A 20852-nucleotide genomic window follows, 5' to 3' on the forward strand; every position below is an offset into this window, starting at 1 on the left:
CACTGGAACTTGGGTCTCAAGCATTAACTCACCATCTCTGTATCGGCCAATTCAATATTGAACTGTTTTTCCTTCTGTACTGCAAACTCCCGCCTGACTATTTTTCAGGACCAGTGAGCGCTGGCCGACAGACTCATAAACCCCTGCGGCCCAGTAACTCACTCTGGGTACTGCCTAGTAGTGTTTCTGATTCGCAGCCCTCAAACCCTTAAGTAAACCTTTATCGTTTTTTTCTAGCCCAAACCTCCAGACTCTTTGAGTTCGACAAAATCCAGTAAAGAAAACATACAAAATCTTTGTCTTCAAGGGGACATGAGTCTGAAAGTTTGAGAATCACTGCTTAACATGTGTATTTTGGAGAGTTTTGTTTTCATTTTTGTTTTTATTTGTTATTTGCTGTTTGCATTCCTTTATGAAACAGACAAGTATAATGGTCACCCTTTCTTTAAACACTACTGCTTTTTTTGATAGCTTTATTGGGGTATAACTGATATAGGATAGAAGTGATATAGGATATAACTGATCAGTTGCACAGTTGCACACATTTAAAGTGTACATTGTTATGAGTTTTGACATATGCATACAAATCCACCAGGAAAATCAAAATTATGAACAATCTGGCACTTTCCAAGGTCTGTCCTGTCCCTTTGTAATATCCTACCATCCATCTCTCTGCTGCCACCCTCTCCCAGGCAACCACTGATCTGATTTGTTACTATAGAACGGTTTCCATTTTCTAGAACTGTATATAATGGAATTACCCAATATGTACTGTTATCTAGCTTTTGTTCACTCAGCATAATTATTTCGAGATTTTTCCATGTTGTCAAGTGTATCAAGAGATAATTCCTTTGTATTGCTTAGATGTATTCCCTTGAAGCCCTGGCCAGTTAGCTCAGTTGGTTAGAGTTGTCCAGATACACCAAGGTTGTGGGTTTGACCCTGGACATGCATGGCACATACAAATAGCAATCAATGAATGCTTAAATAAGTGAAGGAACAAATCAATGTTTCTCTCTCTCTAAAAGTTAATAAGATTAAATTATTTTTAAAAACAGATATATTCCTTGTATGACTACACAATGATTTGTACGTCTGTCCACTTGTACGTCTTGTCCATTAGGACGTGTGGGTTGCTTCTAGCTTTGGCCATCACAAACAAAGAAACAAAGATGCTATACAAGTCTTTCATGAACACGTCTTCTGTCTCTTGGGTTTAAACCTAGAAATAGAATGGCTGGTGGTACAATAACTTCTTTAAAAAACTGCCAAATTCGCCTGACCAGGCAATGGCACAGTGGATAGAGTGTCGGACTGGGACACAGAGGACCCACATTTGAAAACCCAAGGTCGCTGGCTTGAGCACAAGCTCATCCGGCCTGAGCATGGGCTCACCAGCTTGAGCACAGGGTCGCTGGCTTCAGTGTGGGATCATAGACATGACCCCATGGTTGCTGGCTTGAGCCCAAAGGTCACTGGCTTGAAGCCCAAGGTCACTGGCTTGAGCAAGGGGTCACTAGCTCTACCCTAGCCCCCCAGTCAAGGCACATATAAGAAAGTAATCAATGAACAACTAAGGAGCCGCAACAAAGAACTGATGCTTCTCATCGCCCTCCCTTCGTGTCTGTCCCTATCTGTCCTTCTGTCTCTGTCACAAAACAAATAAACAAACAAAAAGACCCCACCAAATTATTTTCCTGAGCCAATGAAAAGTTTTTATAATCACACCAGCAGGAAACACAGACCAAAATAGCCTTAACTTGTAGGAGGCCAAAAGTCAAGGAGAAGTTTCCACTCCATTTTGTTAAACTCTACAGAAACCAATGAAGCACTGCATTTTAAAATCCAAAGGTGGTGGTGGGCTGTGGGCTGTGGGCTGTGGGCTGGGGAAGGCAACTCAGACTTGACTTTTGAGAAAAATCACTCAAGGCTGAAGCGAGGAGCTGAAGTGAGTAGGGTGTTGTGACCCAGGAAGCCAAGAAGCCAAGCCAGACGCCCCTGCCCAGGCTGCCACTGCCCGTCCCCCGGCAGGCGCGGGTACCCAGCAGCCCAGAGCTGGCAGAGGCTACTTGTCCTCTAGCTAACGGGAGGCCTCACTGCAGGGGCCACACCAAGCAACCCCAGTCTAGAACAGGACTCTCCTCTCACCCCTACACGTAGCTAACGGGAGGCCTCACTGCAGGGGCCGCACCAAGCAATCCCAGTCTAGAACAGGACTCTCCTCTCACCCCTACACGTCCACAGGGGTTACAGGGGTTAAATCTGGCTCATAACTCTGGGAACAAAGCAAGTGACCCATATGCCAGTGTTGCAAGGCAGCGAACCCCCAAGTTGAGACCCCCACCAAAGGCCAAGGTATTAACGGAGCCAACGCCCCTCAGGTGGCCCAGAGTCGAGCCCGAGGAGCCAGTTCTCACCATGTTCTCTCAGACAAGACGGAAGCACCCAGCACGAATAATCACAGCCAGTACAGCGTTACCTGCCTAGGGTTTTCACATGGCTTGTCAGATGACAGACAGCTTATCAGATGATGCTTATCTGCTGAATTCTCAGAAAACCCTCTGAGTAGAAAACTAAGGCTCCAGGGCATAAAGGGACTTAGGCAGCCTCTGAGGCCCCGCCCCTGGTCTCCTCCATAACCCACCTCCCCAGGGGAGCCCCACTGGTTGTTATAAAACAGAACTCACCACTTGCCACTGCCCTACATAAAACCCACCTCTACCCTCTCATCGGACTTGGAATCAGACCCTCGCTCACTCCCACGGCCGGGGAGAGGGCCCTGCAAATCCTTCCCCTACTTCGTCTCCTCCCGGGGCAAGGAAGGGGTGATTCAGTGTCCTAGTGTCCACCCCCCCCCCGCCCAGTAGCAAGAGGACTCGCACTTACTTTCTGGATTTGGCACATTCCTTCTTCCAGTTCTTTACCAAAACGGGCACAACCTGTTCTGACATGTCCTCCTTATTCAGGGACCAGAGGTCAGTGCTCTCCAGGGGCTGGCGGTAGCCCTGGACCATCAACCTGGGGCAGGAACACAAGGAAGGAGGCGATCAGAGTCAAGAGGAAGAGGACACAACCCTCACTGCGCGCTACCGCCACCTCCACGCCACAGCGGCCCCCGCAGCCAAAGGCAGCTGAGCAGTCGGGATGCTCTGAATACGGACCGACAGTAATTACTGCTAAATGCTGTTCGGTCACCCAGGAACAAGGGCCTCCCTTTTCAGAGCTACACAGAAAACATTTAGGAGGGAGATACCAGGATGGCTCTACTGTACTTAAAAAAAAAATGTTTAAGGCTAATATGTTGCAAAACATTAAAACTCTTAAATCTGGGTGGTGAGTTTAGTGAGGTTTCTTAAGACGAGTCTTTCCACATGTTTGAATACTTTCACAGTAAAATGTAAAACTAATATTTTAACTTGCTCATTTTGAAATAATTTCAAACTTAACAGAAAAATCACATGAATTGTACAAAGAATTCCTGCCTACCCTTCACCTAGTTCACTACTGTTGATGTTTAGCCAAGACGCTGCATCCTTTTCTGTATCTCTATACACACACATATGTGAACCCTCTGAACCATTTCAGAGTAGGCTGCAGATTCCATACACCTTTACCCCTAAATATCAGTGTGCATCTCCATAAGAAAACACATGTTCTTATAGAATCAGAGAACAATGATCAAAATCAGAAATACTAGCATGGATGGCATAAGCCCACAGTCCATAAATTATCTTAACTGGCCCTGGCCAGTTGGCTCAGTGGTAGAGCGTTGACCCGCCGTGTGGAAGTCCTGGGTTTCATTCTTGGTCAGGGCACACAGAAGCAGCAACCATCCGCTTCACCTCCCTTCTCCATCCCCCTTCTCTCTCTCTGTGTCTCTCTCTTCTCCGCCCGCAGCCATAGCTTAATTAATATGAGCGTGTTGGTCCTGGGTGCTGAGGATGGCTCTGTGGAGCCTCCGCTTCTGGTGCTAAAAATAGCTTGGTTGCAAGCAGATGGGCAGAGCATCAACTCCAGACACGGGTTGTTGAGTGGATACCGGTCAGGGCACATGTGGGAATCTATCTCCCTTCCTCTCACTTAAATAAAAAAATATTTTTAAAATAAATTATATTTCATTGTTCTAATAGTGTTCTTTAACAGTAATTTGAAAAAAAATAATTAGGTATGAAAACTATTTAATTTTTTAAATGTTTTTAAAAACTTTAAAAACACAAGGAACAATGCTTATGGGGGGGGGATTCAAATAATCTCCAGTGAGACAATCACACTGGACTGGGGGAAAAATGTGCAAAAAAGGGGGGGGACAAGAAGGGAGCTTATCAAACTGCTGACACGGTGGCCTTGGTGTGTGTTTGTTGCTCTATGCATATCTCTCTCACCCACATTTCCTAGGGTGCGTGTGTATTATGTTTCTAATTGTGAGGTGTTGGCATTGATGCCAATAATAGTAATTATTCCTAATATAAAATAAAAACCCAAATCCAAAGCCCAGCCGAGAGAGCATGCAGCTTCTAACTGCCCCAGGCCAAGCTGCCCACAGAGGTGCAAGTGCTTTAGGGTCAGACAACATGAACATTCATGTTTGTGGGGACAAGGTCAGTGTCTCTGAGACCCATGTCCAGGACAGGACACTCGGGACACAGCCCTGCCATAGACTCAGCCCCCGCCCACCCGAGGCAGGAGCGCCAGGCCTTACCCCGTGATCCACCAGAAGGTGATCTTGGAGAGGAAGGACGCGCCGGACTCCGGGCAAGGATTCTGGTGGAGAGAAAGCACAGGGTGGGGAGGGAAAGGGAAATGATGAGTCAGCGTCTCATCTATGACAGCACTTGGCAGGGAGCAGTCAGCCGACCACTCTTCCTCCCAAAGGACCACCAGCCACTCTCATGCCACTGATTTGCACCCCGAAAGGATGTCTCTCCTGAGCCCCAGTGACCTTAAATAAACACATGGAAGCTCGTCCAGTTTCACCCAGCAAATATGTCTGAAAGTCCACTGTGTGCAAAAACAAGACTGTGCCTGATCTTATACCCAGCCCCACAGCAAGCCAATGAGGGTGGTGTTACTGCCGTCCTGCTCTCCTCCATGAGTCTTTCACTCATCCATTCATCCAGCAAATATTTTCTGGGCATCTACTATGCGCCTAGCACATGTATACACATCTCAACAAACAGACACAAGCCCTCCCTGCAGAAAGCCCGTGATATACCAGGGTGGTAGTAGTTATAACAACAATAACAACACCTGCTAGTTCTGTTCGGAGTGCTTTACATAAATTTTTCATTTAATTTTCATAACCAGCCAATGAAGTCAGTAGAAGTTATCAACATCTTATCATATAGAAGCGTCACCTCATTTTATAATACAAGAACCTGACGGGTGCAGGTGAAACGAGTGGCCCAGGGTCCCAAGTGACAAGTAGCAGAAACAGGATTTGCACCGCAGTGAGACTCCAGAGAGATAATAAAGGGTCCCACGAACAAATCAAAACTACACTGTGATGGGGATCAGACCCTAAAGGCATGTCCAGGGGATCACTGGTATCTTCCTGGGCTCACAGTAAATGAGCCAATTGGGGGTGGGGGCTGATCCAGTTGATGGAGGTCAGGGAAGGTGTTCCTGAGGAAGATGTTCAAGCTGAGGTCTGAAGACTGAGTACAGGACAACTAAGTAAGGAGAGAGGCAAGGTGGTCCCAGCAATGAGAATAGTATGTGCAAAGGCCCGGTGGTAGATGGGAGTGTAACCTCCTCCACGGACCAAGAGGGGGTCTGGGTAGTCTATGTGAGGGGCTATGCAGAGTCTACACTGGGGGCCACATAAGGAATGTTGGTCTTCATCCCAAGGGCAAGGGGAACTCATGGACAGATTCTCAACAAGCTTTCAAACAGCCTCTTTCCCAAAGGCACAAAGACGAGCTCCAGTTCAACAACAGAGACAAGGCAAGGGACATCAGCATGGAGCCTCTGCGCTTGCACACATGGGCCAGCTTTCAACGCTGAAACACTCAGCTCTAAATTCTGAAATATCAGCTTAGTGAAGGGGGTCACCACACAATGATGAGCTCTTCAGCGGAGGATGGTGCTCAAGGTTCCAGAATTTTTGCCTGACTAGGCGGTAGCGCAGTGGATAGAGCGTTGGACTGGGACGCGGAGGACCCAGGTTCAAGACCCCGAGGTCACCAACTTGAGCGCATGCTCATCTGGTTAGAGCAAGGCTCACCAGCTTGGACCCAAGGTCCCTGGCTGGAGCAAGGGGTCACTTGGTCTGCTGAAGGCCCCTGGTCAAGGCACATATGAGAAAGCAATCACTGAGAAACTAAGGTGCCGCACAAAGAATTGATGCTTCTCATCTCTCTCCCTTCCAGTTTGTTCTCTCTGTCTCTCTCTGTCTCTGCCACAAAAAAACAAAAGGTTCCAGGATTTTTCAGAGATGAGACATTGAGAGATGCCCTGGACTCAAGTGGTTTTCCATTAGGGCTGAGAGCACTTTTAGAAAACACCATATCTGCCTGACCAGGCGGTGGCGCAGTGGATAGAGTGTCAGACTGGGATGCGGAGGACCCAGGTTCATGACCCTGAGGGCACCAGCTTGAGCACAGGCTCATCTGGTTTGAGCAAAGCTCACTAGCTTGAACCCAAGGTCGTTGGCTCAAGCAAGGGGTTACTCGCTCTGCTGTAGCCCCACGGTCAAGGCACATATAAGAAAGCAATCAATGAACAACTAAGGTGTCGCAACAAAAAACTAATGCTTGATGCTTCTCATTTCTCTGTTCCTGTCTGTCTATCCCTCTCTCTGAAAAGAAAAGAAAAGAAGAGAAAAGAAAAGAAAAGAAAAGAAAAGAAAAGAAAAGAAAAGAAAAGAAAAGAAAAGAAAAGAAAAGAAAAGAAAAGACCATATCTGCATATCTGGCCCCACTCCCCAGAGATTCTGATTAAACTGGTTTGGGGTGGGACCAGGGCATCCGAGTCTTTGTTTTCATTTTTAACTCCCAGAGTCTCCTTGGCAAAGTAGCTGGGCAGGAAATGTACAAGATAAGCCTAGAACACCTTGTAACTCCCCACATCAAGGCAAGGAAATCTGAGCTGCAAGGAGTGCTAACAGGCCTAAAGGCAACCAGGAAATGCTCCCACCAGCCCCAAAAGGGACCATCTGAGCTGCAATGAGAAAAGAAAATAGAGTGAACTGAAACATCAGGTATGTTTAAATACACAAGTTCATACTGATACTGAAAAAAAGAACCACCTCTTGGCGTTACGGATAAAAAGATGTTAGCAACCCAAGTTGCTGATTTGAAAACAAAAAAAGGGCAAGAAGTAAGCATTTTCCCACCCTTCCTAAATGACCTACACCAGAGGGGCACCAAAGAGACGAGGGGAAGGGTCTTTGCATGGAAACAGTCCAGCTAGTAAGAGAAGGAATGATACAACCTAAGAGTGCACCATGTTGCCTGAGCAGGCGGTAGCACAGTGGATAGAGTGTAGGACTGGGATGCGGAGGACCCAGGTTCGAGACCCTGAGGTCGCCAGCTTGAGCGCGGGCTCATCTGGTTTGAGCAAAAAGCCCAGCAGCTTGGACCCAAGGTTGCTGGCTTGAGCAACAGATCATTGGCTCAGCTGTAGCCCCATGGTCAAGGCACATATGAGAAAGCAATCAATGAACAACTAAGGTGTCACAACGAAAAACTGATGATTGATGCTTCTCATCTCTCTCCATTCCTATCTGTCTGTCCCTATCTATCCCTCTCTCTGACTCTCTCTCTGACTCAGTTTAAAAAAAAAAAAAAAAAAAAGTGCACCATGTTGCAACCACAATGGAGTATTAAAATATTTGATGATATTTGCCTGACCTGTAGTGGTGCAGTAGATAAAGCATCGACCTGGAATGCTGAGGTTGCCAGTTCAAATTCCTGGGCTTGCCCGGTCAAGGCACAGACAAGAAGCAACTACTAGGAGTTGATGTTTCCCATTCCTCCCCACTTCCCTGCCTTTTTCTCTTTCTTTCTCTCTCTAAAATCAGTAAATTAAAAAAAAAAATATCTTAAAAAGAAATATTTGATGATATTAAAGAATTATTAGTAATGTTTTTAGGCCAGATAATAGCTGTTTATTTTTCACATGCTGTCACTGGGGCAAGTTGGGCAAAGGGTACACAGGAACTGTACTGTTTTTTGCAACTTTTTGTGAGTCAAGTTATTTCAAAATAAAGTTGATTAAAAACTCCTTATCTTTCAGAGATACATACTGAAATCTTTGCACATGTGATGCAGAGTAAAGAGGCCAGTGCTGTGCATTATACTATGCTGTCCACTTCTGTACACCTGCGAAAGTTTGTGTCCTTACAAGCTTCCCCAATGACTCAAACATGCATCCCGGGCTGAGACCTACCAGGTTCCACTCTGGGGCCACATGGCCTGGAAACATTCCCAGCTCTGGCTGCCTCAGAAACACCCAGGTGCCCAGAGTCCCAACCCAAAGCAACAAGGTCAGTACCTCTGGGGGTGGGGCCCTGGCATCAGTCTATTTTTACTAGTCAAATGCAGCTGGCCACAGCCCTACATTCCAGACCAACCTAAAGCTGAGTAAGTTTAGACTGTGGAGTCAGAGAGACCTGGGTTCAAATCCCACACCTGCTATTTTCTAGTTGTATGACCATGGGCAAGTTCCTTCTCCTCAAAGCCTCAGTCTTTGCATCTGGGAAATGGGAGCAGTTAGTTCTACAGTTCAACCTGCCTTACAGGACCGCAGGGAGGAACAAGTCCAGTGAGGTCATGGGACTATGTTATAAGCTGGAATTTTTCCAACCTACGGCAGCAATGTCATTCATGGAAGAGGTGGTATATTTGCTCTGTAGGCTGTTTTACTTTTTCCAGAAGTGGATGGGTTATAGGGAATCGCAAAGGCACTTCTAGTGTAGCCCAATTCCTACCCAATGTGAAAAGCTCAGCAGTGCGTGCAGAGAAGGGGCGGGGGTGGGGCAGAGCTGGCAATGACTCATTTATTTCTAGAACAAATATTTAGGGAGGACTTGCCTATATGCCAGAAGGCAGCTAAGGGGTGTGGACAGAGCTCCATACAATGTCCCACCTGAGGGGGAGATGGACAGGAAGCAAACCAAGATGCAAATACATCTATAACTACAAACGATGAGCTGCAACAAAGGAAAGAACCAGGATGTCAGCAAGAGAAGGGGTGGGGGGACGGGGGTGGGGGGAGCAGGGGTAGGGGGGCCAGGGGTAGGGGGGGTAGGGGTGGGGGGACAGGGGTGGGGGGAACAGGGGTGGGGGAACAGGGGTGCGGGGACAGGGGTGGGGGAACAAGAGTGGGGGACAGGGGTAGGGGGGACAGGGGTGTGGGCACAGGGGTGGGGGAACAAGAGTGGGGGACAGGGGTAGGGGGGACAGGGGTGTGGGCACAGGGGTGGGGGAACAGGGGTGGGGGGACAGGGGTAGGGGAACAGGGGTAGGGGGGACAAGGGTAGGGGGGACAGGGGTGTGGGCACAGGGGTGGGGGAACAGGGGTGGGGGGACAGGGGTAGGGGAACAGGGGTAGGGGGGACAGGGGTAGGGGAACAGGGGTAGGGGGGACAGGGGTAGGGGGGACAGGGGTGTGGGCACAGGGGTGGGGGAACAGGGGTAGGGAAATGGGTGGGGGAACAGGGGTGGGGGGACAGGGGTGGGGGACAGGGGTGGGGGGACGGGCGGGGGGACAGGGGAGGGGGGACAGGGGAAGGGGGACAGGGGTGGGGGAACAGGGGAGGGGGGACAGGGGTGGGGGACAGGGGTGGGGGAACAGGGTGCGGGGACAGGGGTGGGGGAACAGGGGAGGGGGGACAGGGGTGGGGGAACAGGGTGCAGGGACAGGGGTGGGGGAACAGGGGAGGGGGGACAGGGGTGGGGGGACAGGGGTGGGGGACAGGGGTGGGGGAACAGGGTGCGGGGACAGGGGTGGGGGAACAGGGGTGGGGAAACGGGTGGGGGAACAGGGGTGGGGGGACAGGGGTGGGGGAACAGGGGTGGGGGGACAGGGGTGGGGGACAGGGGTGGGGGAACAGGGTGCGGGGACAGGGGTGGGGGAACAGGGGTGGGGAAACGGGTGGGGGAACAGGGGTGGGGGACAGGGGTGGGGGACAGGGGTGGGGGGACAGGGGTGGGGGGACAGGGGTAGGGAAACGGGTGGGGGAACAGGGGTGGGGGGACAAGGGTGGGGGACAGGGGTGGGGGACAGGGGTGGGGGACAGGGGCGGGGGGACAGGGGAGGGGGGACAGGGGTGGGGGAACAGGGTGCAGGGACAGGGGTGGGGGAACAGGGGAGGGGGGACAGGGGTGGGGGACAGGGGTGGGGGAACAGGGTGCGGGGACAGGGGTGGGGGACAGGGGTGGGGGAACAGGGGTGGGGGGACAGGGGTAGGGAAACGGGTGGGGGGACAGGGGTGGGGGACAGGGGTGGGGGACAGGGGTGGGGGAACAGGGGTGGGGGGACAGGGGTGGGGGACAGGGGCGGGGGGACAGGGGAGGGGGGACAGGGGTGGGGGAACAGGGTGCAGGGACAGGGGAGGGGGGACAGGGGTGGGGGGACAGGAGTGGGGGACAGGGGTGGGGGAACAGGGTGCGGGGACAGGGGTGGGGGAACAGGGGAGGGGGGACAGGGGTGGGGGAACAGGGGTGCGGGGACAGGGGTAGGGAAACGGGTGGGGGAACAGGGGTGGGGGAGCAGGGGTGGGGTGACAGGGGAGGGGGGACAGGGGTGGGGGAACAGGGTGCGGGGACAGGGGTGGGGAACAGGGGTAGGGGGACGGGGGTGGGAACAGGGGTGCAGGGACAGGGGTGGGGGGACAGGAGTGGCTTCCGTGTGTGGCAGCACAGAGCTAGGTAGTTAGAGGGTTTGAATCCCAGCTCTGCTACTTACTAGTCCTGGGTCCTTGGACCTTCCTTGGTGGTGATGAGATTAAATGAGGTAAAGCATACTAAGTATTTACAACAGTACCTGACACAGAGAAAAAGCTCAAGAAATGGTATCAGTATCAATAAAAACAAGAATAGTAAAGACGGTACCAACGCCCCCACTCTGACAGGCCCATGACACATGAAGCACTGGACCAGAGGCGTCACGTCAGGATCAGCAAACTAAGGCCCCTGGGCTGGCCGCTTGGACATCAAGTTTTATCAGAACAGAGAGATGCCCATTCCTTTACAAATGTCCATAGCTGCTACAAGGACAGGGTTTAGTAGTTTTGACAGAGACCATATGGTCTGCAGAGCCTCAAATATTTACTATATCTGGCTCTATAGAAAATGTTGGCTGACCCCTGCTCACATCAGACCTCACGACACCCTAGGATGCAGTGATAATTCAAGGTGAAACTTGAGTTCAAATGAGAGTCTTCTGCCTCCAAACCCCACTTGCCCCGGTCTTGGCATCGGCGCACAGTTGGGCAAGTTAAACCTTGCACGAAGATGCCGTGCGGAGGGGACAAGCGGGGGCTGAAACGCACCGGCCCAGCTCAACAAGACCGCCGGGTCCTATGCTGGGGAGGGGCTCCATCGGCTTGAAAGAAGCAGGGCTGTCTCAGATTCACCCACCCAGGGGGAATGAGTCATCGTTTTCTAATTTGCACAAAGAGAGAGGTGTTAGGCCATACACTCACAGGGGCCTCACAATCCCGCCCTTCTTTCAAAACAAGCCAACTCCAGCCACAGGTCAGGAAAGCAGCGGCCTGTGGGCTGTACAACTGAAGGTGAATTTGCTCCCTTTCTACCAACTGTAAACAAATGAGACCATAAAAAATGATGGCCCAGAGGGAAGACATTAATCCTCCCTCCAGCTCGTAAAAATCCCAACCCCCGTGAGAAAATTCACCCTGCAAATTCAATGAGGCCGGGTTATTACCATGCACGTTCCAGTTTCTAATTTGTGCACTCTGAAGGCTTTGTCAAATTCGTCTCCCCAGCCCTCCTTCCTCCAAGGGATCCAAACACAGATTTTCAGATTACACAGGGTCTCATCACCAGCCCAGAGAAGGAAACATCATTATCAACTGGGGAAACAATTATGGAAGTCCCCTCCTGACAGGGAAGGCCTTATTTTATAACAGACAACTGGAGTGCTTAAGTAGCCAAGAACTGATAATAAGAAAAAAGAAGAAGAAAAAGGTTAATGGACAAGGATCCAGCCAGCAGTCCATTCCACCAGAACCAAGCAGAATGTCCTGGTGTACAGGAGCAGAGCGGCCAGCTTGGGGCTTCCAGCCTCTGAGACTGAAATGGACTAACCCCTGACCCAAGACTCAGCTTATTAACTGGTCCCCCATTCATTTAGTAATGAGAATAACTCACACAAGCCCTGGCTGAAGGCAGGAGGGGAGAAAGTCTGATTTATGCAAGCAGAGCTGAGTTCTTTGGCATCTGTATCTGGCTCCGGGTGATTTGGCCAGAAACCATGTGGATTAAACCAATTTGATACAAGAGTCCCAGGCACCGGTTCTTTGAGAATGACTCATTCATTACCTCTCACACAGTGCAGTTTGGGGAACTTGTCCACACCCTCACACATCTTTTCTACTTTGGATTCTGCTTTTAGTTTAATTGTCTGCCAGTGACTCCCACTCCGCATTTCCTAAACGCCCAGGAGTAAGAGACAAGCAAAACAGCAGTGTATCTTAGAGCAGGGTGTTCGAGTGTGGCCCCCATCACCAGCATCCTCAGTGCCTGGACACTTGTTAGAAAGGCAAATACTGAGGCTCCTTCCAGATCTACTGACTCAAAAGTTCTAGGAGTGGGGCCCAGTGATCTATGTTTTAACAAGTGATGCCAGGCCGGCTCGGGTGTTCGAACCCAATGAAAGGGCTCCTGGAACCAGCCTCATGACCTAGGCAAGGCAATTCGCCACCCTGACCCTCGGTGTCCTTAACTGTGAAATGGGAGGAGAATCACAATACCACCTGGTTGGGTTGAGTCCAGGATGAAATAAATAAACAAGTAGTACAGCACCCTGGGATGCTATCATTATTACTGATTGAAACTGTTTGTTTACTTTTAATATTTTTGAGAGAGAGACAGAAGGGACAGACAGACAAGAAGGGAGAGAGATGAGAAGCATCAACATGTACCTGCGTCACTTCAGTTGTTCATTGACTGTCTTCTCGTGTGTGCTTTGAGTGGGAGGCGCCAGCTGGGCCAGTGACCCTTTGCTCAAATCAGCGACCCTGGTGGGCTCAAGCCCGCAACAATGGGGTCATGTCTATGATCCCATGTCAAGCCAGTGACCCCGTGCTCAAGCTGGTGAGCCCTCGCTCAAGCTGAATGAGCCCACGCTCAAGCCAGCGACCTTGGGATTTTGAACTTGGGTCCTCAGCATCCCAGGTAGACACTCTATCCACTGCACCACCACCTGGTCTGACTGGAACAATTTAAATGTCCAACAGTAAGAAATTTGTTGCTACAACTTATAATACTGCTGGCTTTTATTGGTTCTGTTGCTTAGAGCTGTGCAAACCACCTCCCTGGTCAGGACCACAGCAGGTCCCTTCTGCTGTCACATACACCACATGCACACCACCCTGTCCCATGACCTCATCCACTCTTTCTTGGATTTGGATACTGTAGTGCACACACAGTCACTGATCAACTCAACCCTCCACTCTACCCGCCTGGGTTCCTACAATGGCTTCCAAGGTGCCATCAGCCGTGAGTCCTCCTCCAGTCTTCTGCTGGAGGAATCCTCCGAATACTCCCAACCAGAGCGTGTCAATCCCCAACTGAGAAAATTTTCCATCAGCTCAAAATTCCAAATCCTCAGAGTGACACACTATTCCACCCATTGTCTGTAATGCTCTGCTCCCTGGCCCGTCCTAACTAGCCAGAGTTTACACAGTTCCCAAACACTGACAAGTTCCATCTCACCACTGGACCTTTGCACATGCTGCTTCCTTTACCAGGAGCACTTTCCTGTCCACCCTCTAGTCTTCAACATCATTAGCCAGACAAGGCCTCTGCTCTCTCTGACTCAGGTGTCTGCTCCCCTGGATGCTGGCCCTGGAGTCCCCAGCACTGCCCGGCCTCAGAGCCCCACTGTCCATCCTGTGGCTGCTGACTCATCACCTGCTGCCCTCCTCCACCTCTCCTCAAGAGCAGTGGTCCAGGTTTGTTCACTTCTAGGTGCTCAGAGCCCAGTTTGGTCCCTGGCACAATGCTGAATTACTAAATAACCAAAAGTACAGACAAAAAGAATTCAAAATGTCTTAAGCTTAGCAGCTAGCTGCCTTTAGGGTGTGAGGGGTAAAGATTAATCATGAAGAGGCAGGAGGAAATTTTCTGGGGTCCTGGTAATATTCTAAATCTTGAGAGAGGCTTAAGTTATTCCTTCATCAAAAACTCATTGAATGGTAAGATTTAGGAATGTCACTGTACATAAATTTTACTTTAAGTAAAACTATAAATGGACAGTGAACTCTAGCTAACGATTTGCACAGTGAAATGTTCAGGTGAAGGATACTAATGTATTTCAAAGGAAATTTCAGACATCAAAAGAATTAGTGGGCTGGCTGGCTGGCGGGTAGGCGGGCTGGGTAGCTGTGTGATAGAGCAAGTTTAGCAAAGTGTTAACCGTAGAATCTAGGTGGTGGGTAGATGAGTTCTCCCTGTGCAAGTCTTTTAACTTTTCTGTAGTTCTGAAATGTTCACAGTAAAATGTTGGGGAAGAAAAGTTTCATATTTATGGACCGGGCTAAAAATATCTCGTACTCTAAATGAGCTGAGAGGTTCTTAGTTAATGTGCACCAAGGCATTTCAACCGTGAACCACCCTTCCAGGTCTTGTTATAACGAGACTGAATCTGCAGGGCTCAGGAGGCCTGAGACACTGCATTGCCAATGAGCACCTGGCCCCGCCAGTGCTGCTGGTCCAAGGACCCCCTTCAAGGAGTCTACCACATGAACACCTCTGATCACGATGCTCCTGGCTGCAGTAGCCTCAGGGACAGCAAGATGAAAGGACCAGAGGCGGGGGACAGGCAGGAGCCTCAGTCAGCTGAGCTCAGCCACACCCAGGCTTGAGCCTGGAGGGCAGAGGGGAGCAGCCCTGCCAAGAAACCGGGGCCAGAATAGACATCTGAGTCATGCAAGGGGCAGGCTGGCTGGGTGACTCAGCAGAAGGGAGCCCGGAGAAGCGAGCGCTGCCAGCTCCCACCAGGCCTCGCCTGACCCCTGGCCACCTCAGGGCTTGGTGACTGCTCTCCCCGAGGACAGCCGACAGGAGCTGCTGCTATGAGAACAGGAGAGACACAAGGGGTGGCCTCTGCCATCGTTCAGGCTCCACTGTGACACCAGCTCTGAGGAGGACAGGGAGACAGGCAGAGGCGGTACTCACAGTGCTCCCACCCCTCAGGTCCAGGGTTCCAGGGTGGGGAGGAGCGTGAGACAAACACCAAGTGGAGCCTCAACCCATTTTCAGGACAGGGACACTAAAGTCCTGGGAGGAGGGGCGACTGGCCCAAAGTCCCCAATCTAAAGGTTGTATAACCTGCCTCCCTGCCTTCGTCTCAATTGTGGCTCCACAGTTATTCGTCTGCTGACCTGCCTAAACGCTGTCTCCCTGCAAGACCAGGAGCTTCCTGAGGGCATGTGGCAAACGGAGTTTTCTAAAGATGGCCAGACATTATCTGCCATCCCATGTGCAGGTCTTCCAGTGAGAGCTGGCCACGCCCCCCCCTCGAGGCGGGTCTGTGTCCCCGCCTTGCTCCCAGCCAGACTTTTGTCATTGCCTCCATCAAGAAAGTAGGGCGGGTGGGCTACTATGTGCCTATGGGACTGGATCACAAAGGTGACACAGGTTCTACCTGGCCTCTCTCTTGGAACACACACAGCTGCCATGCTGTAAGGAAGCCCGGCTGCTTGGGGAGACCCCATGGAGCTGTCACGCCCGGCTGAGGCTCCAGCCAGTGGCCGAGTTTACCACCAGAGACGTGAGTGAGGAAAACTGGAGTCCCTATGACCACCTGACTGACACTGTAGGAGAGTCCCCAAGTGAGATCCATCAAGCTGAGCCCAATCAACACACACAACTATGAGACCTATGAGACAAAATAAACTATCGCTGTCAATTGCAACCAGTGTGGTTTGTGATGGAGTAAAAGATAACAGTAGCAGGGCACAAACTGTAGCTATTTCACCCTCTGTTGTGTCCCCAGACCTAAGCACCGTATACAATGGATTCCTAACAAATGTCTGCTGAAAGGATAAAGGGGCCCATGTGGGATTAAAGACCAGGGTCTGCCCAACTGCAAAATAAACCTCTTCTGTCACAGATGCTTCCTCCACCGTCAGATTTAGGGTATAAGTTAGGATCTAACGGCCCATTCTCTGAGCTTTGATTCCTGAGCCAGGAACAGAATGGGGAGAAGCGTGGGGCACCCGGTCAGGACGCCCTGGCCTCCAGCTGCTGGAGCCCAGCATGCCAGGCCGCCCCGGGGTGGCTGGTCCGGCCCCAGGCGCAGGCCGCTAGGAACACAGAAACACAATGGGACGAGGAAGTCAGCTCTGTGAGCCGCGTCCCTGCACACACGCCAGGAAAGAAGTGAAAGGAACTTTATCCAGGTCCCCAGAGAAGACCAAAACCCTGAAATCCCCTCCAACATAAAGCACCCAAGACGGTCCACAGAGAGAGGGCTGCTTCTCAGGCCCCAGCGGCAGCCTGCAAGGTCAGGTGCTCCCAAGCCAGCCTGTCAGCGGCCCCCTGAGCTCGGGCCACCCGCTCAGAGGAACCCAACATCTGCAGCCATCCATTCAGGGGGGTGCGACTGGTTCAGTGCAATGCTCAGCTCCACAGAACAGCCTGACAACTAGTAACTGTTTCCTGATGCGACACTCCACTACCACACACCCGTGTACACACACAGACACGGAGGACCAACAGAGACAATAGCCATAGTCATCTGAGTCCCTCCTTCGTGCCAGGCGTGGGCTGGGACCCAGTGGGTGCTCCAAGAATGGTTGCTGCCTTTCTGTACCTTATATTCACACAAACACACGCACAAGAACACACTAACACATGCACACAAACACTCCAAAACTCATCTACATACAAAACCTGAACATAAAAATACAAACATGCACACACATCTATAAAAATACACACATGCGCACAAACACATTTCCACGAACACACAGTTTGCTGGTTTCTCCTACCCAGTTCCCCCTTGAGCAGGAAAATCCAAGAATGGGGCTTTTCAGGACACATACCAGGATATGAGTTTCAACCTCCGCCTCCGTGCTGCTGGCCCCACAGGCCCCTTCATCACCGACAAAGGCAGCCTCAGCCTTTTGCTGAGGTTCAGACCAGACCCAATAGAACCACAGCAGCTGAAAACTGCTCCTGCTGCAATTTCACCCATTAACAACAGACTAACCATGAACAAAGCATCAAATAAATGCTCCAAAGGCTTCCTGGCCCTCTCAGAATAAAATCCACACAGCTCATCCGGCCTACAGGCCACAGTCCCCACCTCTCGGAGGTCCCCACCAGCCCGCTCCTGCCTCTGCTGCTCCAGCCACACTGGCCTCTCTTACTGTTCCCTTGACATCCTACAGCAGCTCTTGCCCCAGGGTCTTTGCACTTGCCACTGCTCTGCCTGGAACGCCCCTTCTCAGGGTATTGGCTCGGTTGGCTCCCTCACTTCTTTAGGTCTCTGCTCCAATGTGGTTTCCTGGGGGAGGCCTAACACGATTGGTCAACAGAAACTACACACAACTCACTACCATCATCTCTGTTTCCTTTCCCTGTTTTTTTCTTCTTAGCATTTACCACCACCTGACAGATACATGGGTCCTGGGTTACTGCTTGTCCCCACACATGACAACCTAAGCCTCACGTGGGAAAAAACTGTTCTATTCACTGCTACAGCCCTATGCCTAGGTTGGGGCCTAGCATTCAGCACTGGCTGGAAAGGGGAGAAGGAAGAAAGGGAAGGAGAGGAGGAGGGAAAGAGAGGGGGTAGGAAAAGAGGACAGACGGAAGAGGAGAAAGGGAGGGAGAAAGGAGAGGCAAGGGTAACAAATGACTATGTCCCCTTTTATACTCCCAGCAGGAAGAGTGGTCATCACCACCTGCCATTGATTTCTTTCTGCACATATAGGATTTCCCTCAATCTGATGAGACAGATCAAGAGTCTCAAACTCCAATCCCCTGCAGGCCAGGCACATACCTAGATAAAAGAAGCAAGACTATACAATACAATCATGGTGGGAACTGAGGTAAACTAGGGCAACACTTCTCAGCTCTGGCCAACTGTTGCCATGTGGGTAATGGTCCTGGCACTGCCTGAACTTCTCACTTTTTTCTAGACAACCCGGACAGTTAGCCTGACCAGGCGTTGGTACAATAGATAGAGCATCGACCAGGATGATGAAGACCCAGGTTCAAAACCTCAAGGTCACTGGCTTGAGCGTGGGCTCACTAGCTTGAAAGCAAGATTGCCAGCTTGAGCGTGAGATCACAGACATGACCCCATGGTCGCTGGCTTGAGCCCAAAGGTCGCTGGCTTGAGCAAGGGATCAGTGGCTCAGCTGGAGCACCTCGGTCAAGGCACATACGAGAAAGCAATCATGAACTAAAGTGCCACAACTACCCGTTGATGCTTCTCATCTGTGTCCCTTCTTGTCTGTCTGTCCCTCTCTCTCTCTCACACACACACAAAAAAAGAATTTATGTGATACTTCCTGATTTTTAAATGTTTGCTCACATTTTCTAAAATCACTATGCCAACCAAATAAGAAAGCCTATAGGCCTGCGAGCACAGCAGTTTACAACTACGACCAGCTTCCCTCCTCAGGCTCCCTGACCCCAGCTGCGCTCACAGCTCAGTGTTTCCCTGTCAAGTGGGAGGATGAGGTGACGTATCTCCAGGCATTTGGGGAAGTTGGGCCGCGACCCCAGTTGGATAAGAAGGCTCACAGCAAGTGCCCGGTCAACAGTAGCTGGCGCTGGACAGTGCTGCTTTCTCGCACACGTGTGTGATGGCACTTACGGGGTCGTTGATGGTTTCCGAGAACAAGGGCGAGCGGTCTGAGAAACAGGACAGGACGAGCTGGATCAGCACGAGGAAGAAGTAAATGTAGAAAGTGACATCACGAAACACATCGACTTCGGTGTCCTAAATGTGAGGGAAGACGGAGGAGGAGAAGATCACTTTCTGGAAGCCGCTTGCGGGGGCCGGGGGAGCAGGCTGCAGGAGGCGCGCCCTCTCAGCACGCCGGCCCAGGGACAGGCCACCCCCTGCAAGTTAGCACGAGAGGAGGCTCCATCACACTGTGGACGGCACCGCCTGGGAGGGCGTGCCCCGCAGTGGGAGGAGGCCCGGGCTCGGGAGTGAAGCAGACACACATTCAAGTCCTGTCTCTGCTCGTACTGACTGTGGGGCTTCTGACTTTAAAAAAACAAACAAACCAAAAAAAGAAAAAACCCCTCTCTGTGCCTCAGTTTCCTCATCTATTAAAAAGACCCGTGGTTCTCAACCAGGGTGATTTTACCTCCCAAGGAACACTTGACAGTACGTGGAGACACTTCTGTGTCATAACCTGGGACGGTGCAACTGGCACCCAGTGAGTGAAAGCCAGGGATGCCCCTAAACATCTGACAAGTACAGAAGTACAGGGGAGTTTCTGATAACAAAGATGTCTCTGGCCCAAATGTCAATTAGTGCTGAGGCTGAGAAACCCTGGCAGAGTAACTGGGAGAAGTCCGTGAGATCATTCATGGAAAGAACTCGGTCCTCCGCCTGGCGCTCTGAAAACACAAACTCACTAAGTATCGGCCGCCGTCACTATTAAAGACCGCGGACTGTACACTGCAGGTGCTCAATAATTGCCCCGCTTCTTTTCCTTTCTTTGCCCGACGCCAGTGCCTGATTAGACCGGAGATGGCAGGAACGACAGGGTCGAGTTTGAAAGCACATGCCCTTCAGAGTTCTGAGAAGCAGTTCACAGCAGCCAATGCAAACCACCTCTCAGCCAGACTAGCAGCTGATGTCACCAAGGTAACATGGGGACAGCCTAGGGCCCCAAGGGGAAGCAGCCGCTCTGCAACACTGCTCCCCGCTGGGCTCCGTTCCAGACTGAAGACATCTGGAGCGGACTTCCCTTGCTGCTCACTGCTGACAGGCTCGCAGGGTGGTGTGCATCCATCTGCAGCTCCCACCCTGGAAAGCCCACACAGGCTCCTCGGAGCTGCACAGACAGGTGGGGGCAGGAAGAAAGAAGGTGCTAGAAAAAAGGCTGGATGAGGTAGGGAATTCCCCAGGGAAGAAGCCAGGCCCATGTGGTACCCATTTCCTGATTCCCATGGCCACCCGTGATTTCCACACAAGCCAAGAGGACACAGGCCTCTCTCCCAAGGGCCGCTGCGGGAAGACGCAGTCAGGCCACCACTTACCTCTTTTAAGGCAGTCATAATTTTGGATCTTAGGATGGCAAGGGCACACAGGAGGGCTATAAGCCAGAATATGAGCATGATCCCTGAGGACTGGACTCCTTTCCTTCTCTCAAGTTGAATTAAAAAGGTAGCAAGCAGCTAGAAGACAGAAGCATACAACAGGAGTCATCAGAAGAAGGCCAGGTTCCCAAAGTCCCCAGGACCCCCAAGGCCCCAACAGTCCAGGAGCCTGGCAGATGTCAGGCCTGGAGGAGGGCTGCCCTTAGCCCAGTGGTACAAGAACAGCCTGGGGAAGGACTTGGCTCCAGTCCCAGCTCTGCTCTCACCCTGCTGGGTGACCCTGAGCAAGTTGCCAAACCTCTCTGAGCCTCCACTGCCTTATCTACAAAATGGAGTTGATAACAGCACCTAACGCAATAGCCATGGAAA

The 20852-nt window shown here is 51.2% G+C and overlaps 1 protein-coding gene across 2 annotated transcripts in view; it reads right to left on the reverse strand.

Annotated features, from left to right (window-relative positions):
* ABCC1 (ATP binding cassette subfamily C member 1 (ABCC1 blood group)) overlaps positions 1–20852 on the reverse strand; it is a 150168-nt gene that overhangs the window by 78568 nt on the left and 50748 nt on the right. For both annotated transcript variants that reach the window (XM_066382556.1, XM_066382555.1), the window contains exons 4-7: positions 20424–20561; positions 19021–19146; positions 4700–4761; positions 2887–3018 (exon numbers count right to left, since the gene is read on the reverse strand). In XM_066382556.1, the coding sequence (XP_066238653.1) occupies positions 2887–3018; positions 4700–4761; positions 19021–19146; positions 20424–20561 (458 nt within the window). The remainder of the gene's footprint in view (positions 1–2886; positions 3019–4699; positions 4762–19020; positions 19147–20423; positions 20562–20852) is intronic.

This window comes from Saccopteryx leptura, chromosome 4 (genome assembly GCF_036850995.1).
Source record: "Saccopteryx leptura isolate mSacLep1 chromosome 4, mSacLep1_pri_phased_curated, whole genome shotgun sequence".
Classification (NCBI taxonomy): Eukaryota; Metazoa; Chordata; class Mammalia; order Chiroptera; family Emballonuridae; genus Saccopteryx; species Saccopteryx leptura.